Source organism: Armigeres subalbatus, chromosome 2 (genome assembly GCF_024139115.2).
Source record: "Armigeres subalbatus isolate Guangzhou_Male chromosome 2, GZ_Asu_2, whole genome shotgun sequence".
Taxonomy (NCBI): Eukaryota; Metazoa; Arthropoda; class Insecta; order Diptera; family Culicidae; genus Armigeres; species Armigeres subalbatus.
The window spans coordinates 222,977,287-222,993,768 of record NC_085140.1 but is presented as its reverse complement, the minus strand read 5'-3'; the positions used below and the strand labels follow the sequence as shown (position 1 = coordinate 222,993,768).

The window sequence follows — 16,482 nt, the reverse complement described above, 5'->3', positions numbered from 1 at the left end:
AATGAACGTTGTTATTGTTGCAGATTGAGACGAGGTTGAGAGGTATTGAGATAGATTTCAAGAAAAGTTTCATCGAATAAACATTTTGTTTTACTTTCGCGAGTAGAAGTAATCTAGTTTATGTATCGTGTTTCGCCTATTTGAATTGCACTTTTATTTTAGTGATAATGCTTATTTAAACACTGTTAGTGGACAGACAAACATATTCCAAATTGTTATGAAATGCAAAGTCATATAGAAGCTTCAACATTTTGCTCTGCGGCAAGTGCTGGAAGCGTTTGCTAACAAAAGTAACAGCGTTGCTAAATCGTCTGGAAAAGTATTTGCATATCTCTCATTATAGGATCCCTAGGGGTAACCAGTTACCTGCGGAAGCTGGAGAGCACGTACCACTTGATGTGTCTCAGAGTGCTATCTGCCTTCCGCACGATAGCACACGATGCAGCCTGCGTGATAGCGAGCATGATGCCAGTCGGGCTGGTCATCTATGAAGACAAGGAGTGTTTCGAGCTACGTGGCAATCACTTGAGGAGCCCGCGAACGCATCAGGTGACTTCAATTGCCAGATGGCAGGACCCATCGGCTGATACTGGGTATGGACATACCCCATGGGGAAGTCTACTTCTATCTGACACAATTTCTGTCAGGCCATGGTTGCTTCCGGCAGCACCTCCACAAGTTCTACAGTTTAGTGTTGACGAAACTGCAGAGTATAGATAGTAGAATCTATAGATGAGCGAAAGCATGGCTGAGTCGGTTTTATTGCCCGTGCACACGCGCATATGACGTCACAACCCTTAACGTTTCCATTGAAATCGTGATGTCATGCTCGTTTGGAGACACGTTTGACAGTTCGTTTGGAGACAGAGGATTTATCTTCGCTCATCTATATATTCCACTATCTATACTGCAGAGCACATACTGTATGTGTGGGGTACGAGTAAATTACATTCGGCGTGTATTTGAAGGTATTCCCCTTAGTATGTAAGCAGATGATCCGTTCAATGATTGTATTATGCACGATTCGTCGACGGTTGTCGATCAGCGCATAGCAAGCCATAACTCTCCCTCTTCCTAATACTGACGGTGGCACGCGACGGACTCATACAGTGACGGCTCCAGAAGATTTCGGATCCTGCTGGCATCCGCGGATACCACATTTGGCGATCCTGGTCAGGATTCATTGGCAATTCATCAAAAAAGGAAAATGCCAATGAAAAACAATATTGGCTGCAGATTGGTAAGTTAATATTTCTACAAGATGGGTGCAGTTTTCGTATTTTTGGAAATGTGAGTTTTTTTTTCTAGAGTGACACAGTGCGGGATGCCAGTGAGTATGTCTGCATTGAGGCGGGACGCTCATTGTAAAGAGAAGATTGAAACCAAACGGGATGTTTGGTAGGGACACAGTGCGGGACGTCTGTGAGTATGACTGCATTGAGACGGGACGCCATTGTAAAGAGAAGGTTGACAAACGGGACGTTTGGTAGGAACACAGTGCAGGATGTGAGTATTTCTGAATTGAGGCGGGACGCTCATTGTGGAGAGATAAAAGAAACCAAACGGGAAGTTTGGTAGAAAAATTCACGACACAGTGTGGAATGCCTGCGAGTATTCTTGCAATGAGACGGGTTTATTGTGAAACGTTATGGCCCCAGTAGTTCTTGCTGTTCCGGAAGGAGACTAGCCTAGACCCCAAGCTGCTGGTATGAACAACGGCAGCTTCTGGGGTGGGCGTAGAAGGCCTCTTTTCCCGCGGGGTCAGGGCGTGTAAGCGTGGGGAATTTTCAAATGGCGGGGATCCTACCTAAAACACAGTACTTTACCTTATAGATTTATTGCGCTATCAAGGCGGGCGAGGGTGTTCACTGTTGGTCGATAGAGACGTCGTTTAACACACCGAAAGCATCGGCTGCGCTGGCTATCGACAGGAAGATGGACTTGACGGTTACGGACACTGCCAGTTCGAAGACGTTCTTGGTTTTTCTTGACGAGTATGGCAGTACCGTAGGTTCGGAACGGCCCACGGTTTGGGTGATAGAGCTAGTGGCCCACACGAGGTAGCAGGATGACGATGATAAGGCGGTCGGGTCACCTCAGTTGGCGGGAATCACCAATTGGAAGTTTGATAAGGCGGGGAAACGGAAACCGGTAACGACGTCGCTCGATAGAGCAGGAGCGGGCAGGAGGAGGTAGATTCTTGTGCACTCTAGGTAGTAGGTTGGACACGGAGATGCTTGAACAAAATTTCACCTGCGAGAACTTGGATCTGATAACGGAACGCCGACAACGGTGGCGCACGACGAAAAGTCGGGTTTCGGGTAAAAACGTTCCGGTGCCCAAGGCAGGTTGGGCGCGTAAATATTTGTAGTTACTTCCACCGGCTGGAAATTGAGCCGGCAGCAGCCCGCAGGCTAGCATAAGGACGCCGAACATTCTTTCGTCTGGGAAAGGCGCGTAGATGCCGGAGCTTTCCAAGCTGGAGATTGGGTGCATTATTGTGGTTGCAAAATTCCACTCACTCGCGATGACTTCCAATTCTTGGTTTCTTAGCGCGACGTTCGTACCAAATAATGTCTGTGGTTGGTAACTACCGATTTTATCCCAAGCAAGATTAGGAAACTTGCAAACTTTTTTGCTGCAAACTTTCGGGTCAATCACTTCCAAATTGGTTGTTTGTCTTCTTGAAAAACCAAATTCGACATCCAGTAGGAACTTGTATACCACACTGTAGGACGTCTGTGAAGAATTTCTGAAATAAAAAGGGATAATAATAAAGTGGTTTGAGAAGGAGAGATCTGAGGACGTTCAGTAGAAATATTAAGTGTGACTGTACGTTCCTCAAACAGTTGAAAAGAAAATAAATTAAACGAGCCAACAAATAAGAATGGACATATACCAAAACTGTATATACAAGTAAGGTACCCTTTGCGATAAGTTGAGATATCCAGAGAGAGGTGTAAGAGATTGAACCTTCACCACGAGACCAAGTTTTGAATCCTGTATGAAGTTATGCTCATTCTGGATTATTTACATGCACAGATGGAAGGTTACAAGTGCGTGAACATGCTCCCGCTGATGGTTGATAAGATTAAACCGCAGACAAACAAATGTGACCCTCGTGGAATTTTCATCGGACTATCGGACTGATTTACGGACTAATTCTCGCTTAACTTTTCAAAAGGACCTAAGTAACATTTTTTCATGAATTAATTTGAGTACTGCAATCAAAAGCTTTCATATTATTCTGTTGATTGCGCTATTCAAATTAATTCATGAAAAAAATGTTACTTAGGTCCTTTTGAAAAGTTAAGCGAGAATTCATGTAATCATTAGTTGGTCAAGCTATCACTTGTTGCACGCGTATCTGTATTGATCGATTTTGGCGTTTGTCACTGCCAATATCTGGCTCATGATTTGTCCAAGCTAGTGAAAACAACGGGTATCGTTAGTGTTAGTAAGACGATGAATTTGATAAGTAAATGTTATGTGTTATGTCTGGGATTGAAGTATGCGTTTGTATTTAAAATAAAATAGCTATAATAAATTGGTATCGATCAGGAAATAAGTCTGTCTGCTGTTGGTGAGTGAAGCTGTTTTTAGGACCTACTCAGGAAAGTTCTCCAGATTGGATGATTCCTAATTTTATTAGGTATGTGTCGGTCTCATAATTTTGTAAAAAAGGAATGATAAATGTGGCGTGAAGATTACAAAATCAATAGTTATGGAATTATTTGATCACAATTTTTATTTATTTTTTTATTATTTAAAATGCTTCAGCCAACATGAGGTGTTTAACATGACATTAAATCTGCTGAATATTGAGGAGGCGATTACTGAGCTTCTGTAATTGATGCAAGTGATGACCAAATACGATGAATCCCTAGGCTATACAGTGAACGTTCGCTAATTGGGTTTTTTCTAGTTGGGGCGCTTTTTAATTGGGGGTTCGCTAATTGGGGCGAAACCCAATTAAAAAGCAGCTAAACGTCAGAATGTGATGTCAAGAACGCGTTGATGTTTTGTCTGGCGGGATCGATATTTTCTGGCGCGTAAAATTTTCCTTTGTTCAATGCAAAAAGTAAACAACATTGACGCTTGTCAAAACGCCCCAACTAGCGAACGGCATTCGCTAGTTGGGGTGAGGTCGTGCCCCAATTAGCGAACGATCACTGTAGCTTAGTTTGGTATATTATTATTATTTATTTATTCAGACTAAGGCCGAAGTGGCCTGTGCGGTATATAAGAGTCTTCTCCATTCGGCTCGGTCCATGGCTACACGTCGCCAACCACGCAGTCTACGGAGGGTCCGCAAGTCATCTTCTACCTGATCGATCCATCTTGTCCGCTGCGCACCTCGCCTTCTTGTGCCCGTCGGAACGTTGTCGAGAACCATTTTCACCGGGTTACTGTCCGACATTCTGGCTACGTGCCCGGCCCACCGCAGTCGTCCGATTTTCGCGGTGTGAACGATGGATGGTTCTCCCAACAGCTCATGCAACTCGTGGTTCATTCGCCTCCTCCACGTACCGTCCGCCATCTGCACCCCACCATAGATGGTACGCAGCACTTTCCTTTCGAAAACTCCAAACTCCAGGTCTCGTGTCCGTAGAGGACTACCGGTCTAATGAGCGTTTTGTACATTGTCAGTTTGGTTCGGCGGCGAACTCTATTCGATCGGAGCGTCTTGCGGAGTCCAAAGTATGTACGATTTCCAGCCACTATGCGTCTCCGAAATTCTCTACTGGTATCATTTTCGGCAGTCACCAGTGAGCCCAAGTACACAAATTCTTCTACCACCTCGATTTCGTCACCATCGTTGCAAATTCGCGGTGGGTGGCTGACATTGTCTTCTCTTGAACCTCTTCCTATCATGTACTTCGTCTTCGACGTGTTGATGACTAGTCCGATCCGCTTGGCTTCCCTCTTCAGTCTGATGTAGGCTTCCTCCATCTTCTCAAAGTTACGTGTCATAATATCTATGTCGTCGGCGAAGCCAAATAGCTGGACGGACTTATTGAAAATTGTACCACTCGTGTTAACCCCTGCTCTTCGTACTACCCCTTCCAAAGCGATGTTGAATAGCAGACACGAAAGACCATCATCTTGCCGTAACCCTCTGCGGGTTTCGAAGGGACTCGAGAATGCCCCTGAAACTCGAACTAAGCACATCACCCGATCCATCGTCGCTTTGATCAACCGTGTCAGTTTATCCGAAAATCCGTGTTCATACATTAGCTGCCATAGCTGGTCCCGATCGATTGTATCATATGCGGCTTTGAAGTCGATGAATAGATGATGTGTGGGCACGTTGTATTCGCGGCATTTCTGCAGTACTTGGCGAATGGCGATCACCTGGTCCGTGGTGGAGCGTTCGCCCAAAAACCCGCCTGGTACTGCCCCACGAACTCCCTTGCAATTGGTGCTAGTCGACGGCATAAAATTTGGGAGAGTATCTTGTAGGCGGCGTTCAACAATGTGATTGCGCGGTAGTTGCTACAATCCAGCTTATCGCCCTTTTTGTAGATGGGACACACGACACCTTTCATCCACTCCTGCGGCAAAGCTTCCTTCTCCTCCTGTTTAAATAGCTCTCCTGGTAGTTGAACAATCCCAGGGGCTTTGTTGTTCTTCAGCCGGCCAATCCCCTCCTGGATATCCTGGTTTGGTTTGGCATATCTTACTACGTAATTCAACACGTAATTTTTTTCTGATTTTTTTTCTCTAGAGAAGAAGGGGAATGTGGGGTACGAGAAAATAACATTCAGCGTGTATTTGAAGGTATACCCCTTAGTATGTAAGCAGATGATCCGTTCAATGATTGTATTATGCACGATTCATCGACGGTTGTCGATCAGCGCATAGCAAGCCATGACTCTCCCTCTTCCTACTACTGACGGTGGCACGCGACGGACTCATACAGTGACGGCTCCAGAAGATTTCGAATCCTGCTGGCATCCGCGGATACCACAGTATGTCCTCGTTTCGACGTTGAAAGAAGAGCTATGCTAGACGTTTGGGATACAACCCCGGATACCCGTATCCAGATGATGTGCCAAGCGGTGGAGAAGTGGAACGCAGTTTCGGCTGCAACCACTGAGATTGCCTGCAGTTTGTAGACAATCTAGCGTGCCTAGCAGCAGTCGACAAGCATGACTAATTTGTGATTGGTTAGTTAGATCGAAAACAGGCTGAGCGCGGGGAAGTGAATGAGAGGTTTGCACATGTCAAGGTAAAAGTGTCGCAGCGGGTGGCAACCGAAGTCGCCAGCCATAGGCTGAGACGAGACCGGCATAGACGCATAGAAGTTTCAACTGTTTCCTAGACTGTTTCACCTAAGCTCCGGGTGGACTCTTCTGAGCACAATAAAAGTGTATCCAATTCACGAATTAGTAGATTCATTTTCATAAGGATTGTTATACCGGAAACAAAACACACGTTTATAACTGATTATTAATAAGCTAAACGGATAATTTGGAATACTCGTAAAAGTGAAAAAGGCTTAGTAGAGTAGAGTGGGGCAAGAGTGCGCGTGGGGTAAGAGTACGTTTTCGATTTTTTGAAGTAATAAAAAAAGATAAACTAGCAGCACTGCATCAGTTTGACAGGTATTCTGGCCAACTATTATCATGTGTAATTGAAAACGATTTGAATAAACAACAAGGGAGATATGGAGTTAGATAACTTCTTGGTCATTTTGCTAAAAATAATTGGATTTCCGCAACTAGTATTTCATTACCATATATACGTTCAATCAGGTGATCATTATACCATTTCGATAACCTATTGTATAGAGTACTTTATGGTATAGAACACCAATCCGGTTGGTTTTCCAAGAAGTCAAAACCATTACTTGAATAATTTTTGGGTCTGTGGGGTAAAAGTACGCAGGAACTGGTGGGGCAAGAGTACGCATATGAAACTTCAAGTTATGATGTCAAACCCGTATCTCCAGCCGAAAAAAGACTTCTTCCAAAGCGTAAAGATCCACAAGTAAGAAAAAAGGGACAGAATTTGAAATTATCACAAGTTTTTAGGATAAGATGAAGTAATTCAGTGTTAGAAAGGACTTAGCGAACAAAGCACTTAAGCGAAATAATGAAATTGTATTAGGACTTGTTGTACACCTAAACATAGTACGAAAACTCAATTTCATCTAAATGATAATTTCATTCAATCAAAAGAAACATTCATAAAATACGCAACGTTTAGCTGGGAGGGGTTGTGAGATGTGTGACGATCAATATAATTTAGAGGATTCATACAAATAGTGTAAAATAGAAGGAGGGGTGATGAAATAGAAATAGCCAAATTTTTCGTTACGTGATTGGTGGACTTTCTTTAAGGAAAATGCCTTTGTATACGCCACGCGAAACCTGATATATATTTTTACCTCTGTAGTTTTTTGTATATATAAAAAACAATGGTTTTTCGTATGAAAGTGCACATTTTAGGACCCTCCCCTTTAAGAGTTACGTAGTCTTTAAACATTCCTAATATATGCTCATTAAACAACAAGTAAATGTTATTAACTCTTATTTGTGTTAATATATACTTAAAGCACATGATTGGATAAATGCGTACTCTTACCCCACCCGATGCGCACTTTTACCCCACCGGTGGGGTAAGAGTGCGTTTTTCACTTGTCTTGTAATAAGGGTTCTACTAAAACGAATCTCAATAATTTCAATATTTTTTCCACTGGGTAACATAAAGGAAGAGTATATGAATCATCGACACTGATTTGATATGCAGAAGCTTGCTTCATAAGGGCCACATGATCTATTGAAAACTAAGTGCGTACTCTTGCCCCACTCTACTCTAAATCAAAAATCATGCGGAATATTTTATTTGGGATACCAATACTTTCACACAAAAATCTGCTGGCTGCACCTGACAGTTCGTGACAGCAGTTGACTGGCAGCTGCAGAAGTTACATTTTTTACTCTTTGCAAGTCCCGTCCCAGGCCATAGGTATTAATATGGACTGCACATGCCGCGGTAGGAGGGTTGTAGCGTAGAACTGTTGGTACCCATCGCTATCAACACCTCGAGGCATGGCAGGGAGAGTAGAGTGAGCATCCAAGTCGTCCTCAGCCACGCAGGTTTTTTTCAGCGAGGGTAAACGGAAATCTGCAAACAGATACCTGAGAAGGTTAACTCAGGTAGTGTGGGGATGGGCTCACCCGACCCACTAAAACCAAAACACTTTTGCCAGTCCGTATCCCCTGGCCCGCATTTAAGCAATACATCAGGGGAGGACTATTGAGAACGCTCACGCCCATGCTAACGCACTCGACGTTATAACCAAACATCGACTTCAAGGGTGGTAACCACACCACACGTCGATCGCAAGCTATGATAGAAACCTATCGGTCTGTATAATAAACTCGCGTAGGAGAAGGGCACCCCGACAACAAACACGGCGCGTGAACCGCAATGACCTCTATATCTACATACGGAGGTCAAAAAATTCGACACCTGTCTGTGGGTCCAACGACTATTGATTGTAGTGTCCCAGCTGCTCTCTTGACACGTCGCACTTGCACCGAGTCCCATAGCCCATGCGTTGAAGTCACCTGCTACAACTTATGGGTTAAGACCAGTTAGTCTCGCTACAAGATTATCTAACACCCTAGTACAGTGGTTTCAACCTGACGTACATGTATCCCTGGGGTTACCTTTTTTACGTGGGACTTACGTCTTTCTTTACTATACTGGGTGCCATTGCAAATCGAGAGCGTTACGCTGTAAGGGAAGATTTCGAACGTTACTAGCGCCTTTATCTTTCGAAGGATTTTGAAGATTTATATAGGTGAACTGTTCCATTTTCCATCTTACTGAACATATATTCATTTCATGGCAAAACAAAGAAATACAGCACCAATCTCGTCGCATCTAACAAGCGTGCTCACTGGTGAAAAAAATAAAAAAAGGAAACAAACCTTATTCCTTTTCATTGCTTTGTTTTTGATGGGATGGAAATAGGAACTATGGGATGAAGTGCCAAACCATTCTTCTAATCTACTTGGACACTCTCCAGCAATTTGTCAATTTCATTGAAACTTAAGATTATTAACGATGAGCTATTGAAATTTTCAATTCTGGTCAAAGCCAATAAAAATTTCATATATAACCAATCCCATGCATTCCTAACACGGACATCAGAATGCAGTATGCTATGGGCCTTCAGGTCCACCGCAAGATTTTCTTTGTGTAGGGGAGACTGGGTAGACTTGATCCCCTTTTCTGATTTCCGATATATAACAACCAAAAATGAATAAACATACGCGATTTCCACACAGACTCTCTAAAAAATATAGTATTTAACTTTACTGATGTGTGACAGTCCTTAAATTATTGTTATTATTGATACACAATCGATTTTTTGGAATGCTGTCAAAAAGTGACTTTGAAAATATTTGGGGGAAATTGATCCCTCTCCAAGAACTTGCTTGCGGTGGAGAAGAATAAAATTAGCCCAGAGACATTTCGTCTGCTCACCCAGGGAAGGTTATTGGTTTCATAATCCACATTCTTCCGGGATGGGAACGAGTCATGCACTGAATGAAAGGTTCCGCTAGACTCTGTATGATTTTTGCCTTATCTAAGCCCCATGCCTAAAATCAGATGATTCCCAGATGACCGTCATTCAATCCACCACTGGCTAAATCTAGAAAAAGTCATATGAATGTAATCCTGAATTCGGTTTATAATCATTCAGATGATAAGCGAAACAAATGTGTACAGGATGATCTTCACCCAAAAATGAAATGATTCAACGGCCCCTTGGAAAATTAAGCAGTATTTAGAATTAGATTGAATTATGTATAATTATGAAATTTTATTTCTATTAAAACATGTCAGAACAATCATTCATTTATTTAGTTAACATCTAAACAGATAACACTGAATCAACAATTTGACGCCACAATTCACGGTTCGAGGCCGCATCTCTCCATCCTCGGATAAGCCCCACGCTCGCCAAGTCGTTCTGCACCTGGTCTGCCCATCTCGCTCGCTGCGCTCCACGCCGTCCCGTACCTGCCGGATCGGAAGCGAACACCATCTTTGCAGGGTTGCTGTCCGGCATTCTTGCAACATGTCCTGCCCATCGTACCCTTCCGGCTTTAGCTACCTTCTGGATACTGGGTTCGCCGTAGAGTTGGGCGAGCTCATGGTTCATTCTTCGCCGCCACACACCGTCTTCTTGAACACCGCCAAAGATGGTCCTAAGCACCCGTCTCTCGAATACTCCGAGTGCTTGCAAGTCCTCCTCGAGCATTGTCCATGTTTCATGTCCGTAGAGGACAACCGGTCTTATAAGCGTCTTGTACATGACACATTTGGTGCGGTGGCGAATCTTTTTCGACCGCAGTTTCTTCTGGAGCCCGTAGTAGGCCCGACTTCCACTGATGATGCGCCTTCGTATTTCACGACTAACGTTGTTGTCAGCCGTTAGCAAGGATCCGAGGTAGACGAATTCCTCGACCACCTCGAAGGTATCCCCGTCTATCGTAACACTGCTTCCCAGGCGGGCCCTGTCACAATCGGTTCCGCCCACAAGCATGTACTTTGTCTTTGACGCATTCACCACCAGTCCAACTTTTGTTGCTTCACGTTTCAGGCGGGTGTACAGTTCTGCCACCTTTGCAAATGTTCGGCCGACAATGTCCATGTCATCCGCGAAGCAAATAAATTGACTGGATCTGTTGAAAATCGTACCCCGGCTGTTACACCCGGCTCTCCGCATGACACCTTCTAGCGCAATGTTGAACAACAGGCACGAAAGTCCATCACCTTGTCTTAGTCCCCGGCGCGATTCGAACGAACTGGAGTGTTCGCCCGAAATCTTCACACAGTTTTGCACACCATCCACCGTTGCTTTGATCAGTCTGGTAAGCTTCCCAGGGAAGCTGTTCTCGTCCATAATTTTCCATAGCTCTACGCGGTCTATACTGTCGTATGCCGCCTTGAAATCAACGAACAGATGGTGCGTTGGGACCTGGTATTCACGGCATTTTTGAAGGATTTGCCGTACAGTAAAGATCTGGTCCGTTGTCGAGCGGCCGTCAACGAAGCCGGAAGCCGATAACTTCCCACGAACTCGTTCACTAATGGTGACAGACGACGGAAAATGATCTGGGATATCACTTTGTAGGCGGCATTAAGGATGGTGATAGCTCGAAAGTTCTCACACTCCAGTTTGTCGCCTTTCTTGTAGATGGAGCATATAACCCCTTCCTTCCACTCCTCCGGTAGCTGTTCGGTTTCCCAGATTCTGACTATCAGTTTGTGCAGGCAAGTGGCCAGCTTTTCCGGGCCCATATATAATGTCAGAACAATGAAACGGATTAATATTGCGCATTAATGTTTAATGAAACGGATTATTATTGGGCATTCGTGTTTTTGTCTTTATTTGTATCTCATAATTCTGCAATGATAAGTCTCATCATGGTTTGGAAAGTATAGTCCAAGTAACACAACGATGGCGAGAGCATTTATCAATCAGTCAGTCGCAAAGAGGTTCGGTGACCATACAGACAGTTGCGCCAGCATGTTTCAGGTGCAATTTTAATGACGGATCCTTTCTGATGAACTAGAAAAAGAAATAATTTATCCTGGTTTTTTAGTCTGTGGATTGATTGTCAATAGCAGTTAACTTACCATTTGTGCGAATAAAGTAAATGAACATCAAAACTACAACACAGAGCGTTTGCACGAAATGTCTCATGGAACGAGTATAATGGGTTGATGAGCATTTTTATGATGGCGAAAAAACTACAATGAAAATATTTGATTGAATTGAAATTGAATTGTTTTAAATTTGCTGACCAACGCACAACTTACTGGAAAATGTAATTACTTACTGTTTGATTTTTGAAGAAGATTTCCCGATAGTCGTCATATAAATAACAATAATAATAAATTATGCAAAACTTGCTCTCACGACATAAACCACTACTTCAAGAATTCAAAATGATTTATGACTATCATTGGATGATTTTCCGGTTGATGAGGATTGATTAGATTATCATGCAGTCTGCAAATGAAATTTATAATGGGATGGACGTGAATGAAAAGAGCTTACACAGTGTCATAATAACATACAGTATACGAACTACTGTATGTTAGATTCAAGCATGAAATCATTAATATGGATATATCATTCAATATAAGGAAACACCAAAGCGATAGATCAATGAATGATTTTCATTTATTACATGGCTGGTGATTTGGCTCAGTGTGGCATATGACTGACCATTAGGGTGGTTCAAAAAATCGATTTCGCTCCACAGCGCTCATCTGATTCTTTATCATGTTCTGAGTGACCCCTGAAAATTGGAGCTCATTTGGATTAAAACTGATTTAGCACAAGCCGTTTCAAGTATGCAGCGAAAAAGAAAAAAAATTAGAGAACATTTATTTTTTCATTATACTTATAATAACGCTTCCCTATTAAGCGCACCAAAGAAACCCTACATAGCTAAAAGGAATACTCAAGAGCTTTCATCTAACGTAAACCGCATGTTGATTAATCGCCCCAATAATTAGTAATCGATTTTAATACAGGTTGCGAATCTTTAGTCATTATCGTTAAACTTCTTTGAGGGCATCACTGAAATGTGCAGTGCAACATATTAGCCTGAATTTGTGCACCCAACCAGCGGATGGTAGATTTTAATACAGTTCTGCATAAGAACCTTACAGAAACTGTATAATAATTGGGCATATACAATTTTTGGAAGATTTTAATACAATCGTTGTATTGAAATTATACAGATTTGTATTATTATAATACAATTTCTCTATAAAACCTTACAGATTTGTATATGCCACATTTTTATACAATAATTGTAAGATCTGTTTTTTGGGTGTGTGTGTGCTATCTTCGCGCCATGAGCAACAATGTTGCCTGTTGAGGAGTTACGCAATTGGCTTCAGAAAACTACGGTATAGATTAAATTCGATTACTAATTATTGGAACGATTAACTAAGATGCGGTTTACGCTGAGTAGAAGCTCTTGAGTATTCCTTTTAGCTATGTAGGTTTTCTTTTAACCTGCGCTTAATGACGAAGCGTCATTGTCAGTTTAATAAAAAATAAATTTCCCTATACTAATTTGCTTGCAAACTTGAAACGGCTTGTGTTAAATCAGTTTTAATCCAAATGAGCTTAAATTTTTAGAGGACACTCAAAACATGATAATCTGATGTCCGTGTTGAACGTGATTGATTAATTCTGAATATTTTACCAGGTTCGGATAGAAATGACATTTTCAATAGTTTAACGTTGATAATCAATAGTATCGATGAAATTTGCAAATTTCTGGAGAGTTTCTGAATCGATTGAAGAAAATTTCGAAAATCTATCAAAAGATAAAGACGCTATTAGCGTTTGAAATCTCTCCTAATTTCATGACGGTCTCGAATTTGGAAATTTCCGTTTACACCCTGTATCCGAGTCCCTGTATCCGAAAGTCCGAAAAAAATAACTTCCAGAAGAATATTTTAATAAACATTATTTTATACTTTGGTTTATATCTTCTGAGAAATTAATATGGGTCTGTCCGTCTGTCTCATTTGGAGAATAAACCTTAAAAGTGACAGTTCGATAATTAGAAAATCACCCGGTCATAAGAATGGCTGGTGCTACCCAGCAATTCCAATAAGTGCAAAATGATTCGATATCTGTCAAAAGTAATATAATCAGGTTTATTCGTAAATTATAGAAATGTTACTTTTAAGTTTAATTTCAGTTTAATTCTCCAAATGAGGCAGACCCTATGTCATTAAACTTGACTTAAAGTTTAAGCCACAACATTAAATAATTTTTCGTTGACGTATTAGCATAACCTCCTCTATTTTAGTAGGGTTACTGCTTTTTGACATGTTTCTTATTTTTGTGATTATTTCAGCAGTAAGCACACATGTTAGCAATAAGAAACATCGAAATTGGTGCTGTACTTCTTTGTTTAGCGATAAGATGAATATATGTTCAATGAGATGGAAAACGGTACAGTTCCCTTAAAATTATTAAAATTTATTAACTTTAATAAGAAATCTATAAATGCCCTACACGTAAAAAATTTAATGTTATTAATTATTAGGATTTCTAATACTTTTTTGCCAAAGCAGGCGCTTAATGACATGTATGAGAAAAAACTTATACATCGCATTAGTCACATACATTCCGAAACTTATACTTTTCATTAACTTATGAATGTTATTAGCTTTTTGATATGTGATGATTCATTAGGTGGCATAATGAAGAGTATAAGTATTTTCGAATGTTTTTTTGCCATAACATATAACCACATAAGGTTTTTTTACGTGTACATTTTCTTGAATAATAAGGGAAGGGCCTAATAGGGCACTGCACGGACTGCTTTGTCTCTTTTTCGCTGTAAAGAAATTAGAAAACAACAAGGCCAGTAAACGTCAAATTTCATGAAAAACGAAAGAGAAAGAGATTCTTCCGTGCAGTGCCCTATAGTTGGAAACAAAGCAATCCTGATAATGTATTTATAGTGCTGTCCAATGAGCAGCTCGAAGTAGCTTGAAGTTGTTCCCGTCCTGCTCGTTCTTTTTTGTCAACAAACGGGCATGAGCGTGACAGGAACAACTTCGAGCTACTTCGAGCTGCTCATTGGACAGCACTTATTTATTAGTTTTATTTCCAGAAGTTTTAAATAAACAAATTGCTAATAATTGTACACAGCATGGAAGATGTTATTTCCAAAATCAATACCTATAATCAAACACCATATATTCAAAAGTCAAATGTAAATACGTTAAATCCTACGTCTACTCGCGGTTATGTTTAAAACATTACCCATTGCTCGTTTTCTATAGAGGGGTGAAGACAAATTTGCACAGGCACCTGAAATTATCAGAGACTCGGAAGCCTCTCTTCAAGAGCTCGGAATAATCAAAATTTCAGCCAGTTTTATGGAAAGATATATATTCTGTTGATTTTCAGTTCCATTTTTCATCTTATGAGTTACATTTATTTTCATTTACAGCAAAAAAAATACGGGGTGGGTACCTTAATTAATTCAAATATGTATTTAAATTGTTGTACGAAAAATTTCAAAATACAAATTACGCTTATTTATTTAACTATGTCTTCCTGATCGGATTATACCATACACAATGAGTTCTGATAATTTCGACATTTATTTTTTATTTGATCCCACAATGTATCGCGGCTATCAGATTTAACTGTTCATTGATAATATTCAACGGCACCGGTGGTTGAGTTGCAAGCGTGCCTGCCTCTCATCAAAGTGGGTTCTATCCCTGTCGGCGCCGTTGAATTTTCTAATGTCGAATAATTTCTGGTCATGCTTTTCTAGGATAATAAATTAGGCTGGTTTTTGTTGATAGTAAATAAAGGTCCATGATGAGTACACGATATGTCAACCAGGAGAAATTAGGCCAACACAAATTTGAAACCAAAATCTGACGTGCCCCGTAGCTTGAGATTATTACTCTCAGTTCTTCATTTTCATGACACTATATCGTCAGTATGACTTAAGCATATCTTTCCATTTAATGTGCTTTTGAGCATTCAAACAGGAAATAAATTATTACTTTCTTTGTCAATTTTAACCTTTTCGCAATTTTATTGCTCGAATATTACAATTTTAGTAACATTGTATCCTGTAGGAATGTGATCAAGTCAAGACGATCGACTATCCGTAGGGGGTTTTCTATAAAGCAAATCAAACCTCTCAAAATGTCTGTTTTTGTGATATGTACTGATAAGAAATTTCAATAAATATACCGCAATAAAAAAAATGCATTTCGCAGCTTATCCTGCGCCATAGTGCAAGTTTTGTGATTTAGTAATTGTCGTGTGTCTCTGATAGTGTATAGTAAATTGAACGTAGGCAGTAAAAAGCATCAAACAAATACCGTCAATCGAACAGCAATCGTTATCAGCCTGGACGTTCTCTCAACGATGAAGTTCGAAACAACTTCTTGGGTTAGTCTTATACTTGGAAGCTGAAGTGCGCATCATAGAAAACTAAAACATTGGGCATTTCATAACAAATAATCGAGAATATAGATAGTTTATAATAATGAGCTTCAAATATTTTTGAATAAATGTTCCTCCATTAATAAGTGTTGTGTGAAACATAGGTTCAAATTCTTATCGGTAGTGAAAAAAGATAATAGATATTTTGACTGATAATACACGCAATTGCGTCGAGTATTACATACACAGTTAGTTCAATATTGCGTCAAAGACACAACTGAAATGAATACAAAACAACCTAAGGAAAAGATGAAGCATTATAAAATATGCCACGGTAAGTTCACACTTGTCTTTCATTCTACGTGCTGGATTTTTTTTTATTACCTACATTGATTTCTAAAAACACTTTAATAAAATCATAAAAACAAAATTGTTTGGATTGACGAGAATCCTGAATCCAAATACCTCACGGCGTGTTCAATAGAACTATATTATCA

General features: G+C 40.7%; 1 protein-coding gene across 3 annotated transcripts in view; it reads left to right on the top strand.

Annotated features, from left to right (window-relative positions):
* The first annotated feature begins 15,933 nt into the window (after positions 1-15,933).
* LOC134211740 (scavenger receptor class B member 1) overlaps positions 15,934-16,482 on the top strand; it is a 152,212-nt gene continuing 151,663 nt past the window's right edge. For 2 of the 3 annotated variants that reach the window (XM_062688912.1, XM_062688909.1), the window contains exon 1: positions 15,936-16,319. Coding sequence is in view for 2 of the 3 variants with exons in the window: in XM_062688909.1 (XP_062544893.1) it covers positions 16,268-16,319 (52 nt within the window). In the remaining variant the exon portion in view is untranslated. Of the gene's footprint in view, positions 16,320-16,482 lie in introns of all 3 variants that reach the window. The other variant, XM_062688910.1, reaches the window with a different exon arrangement.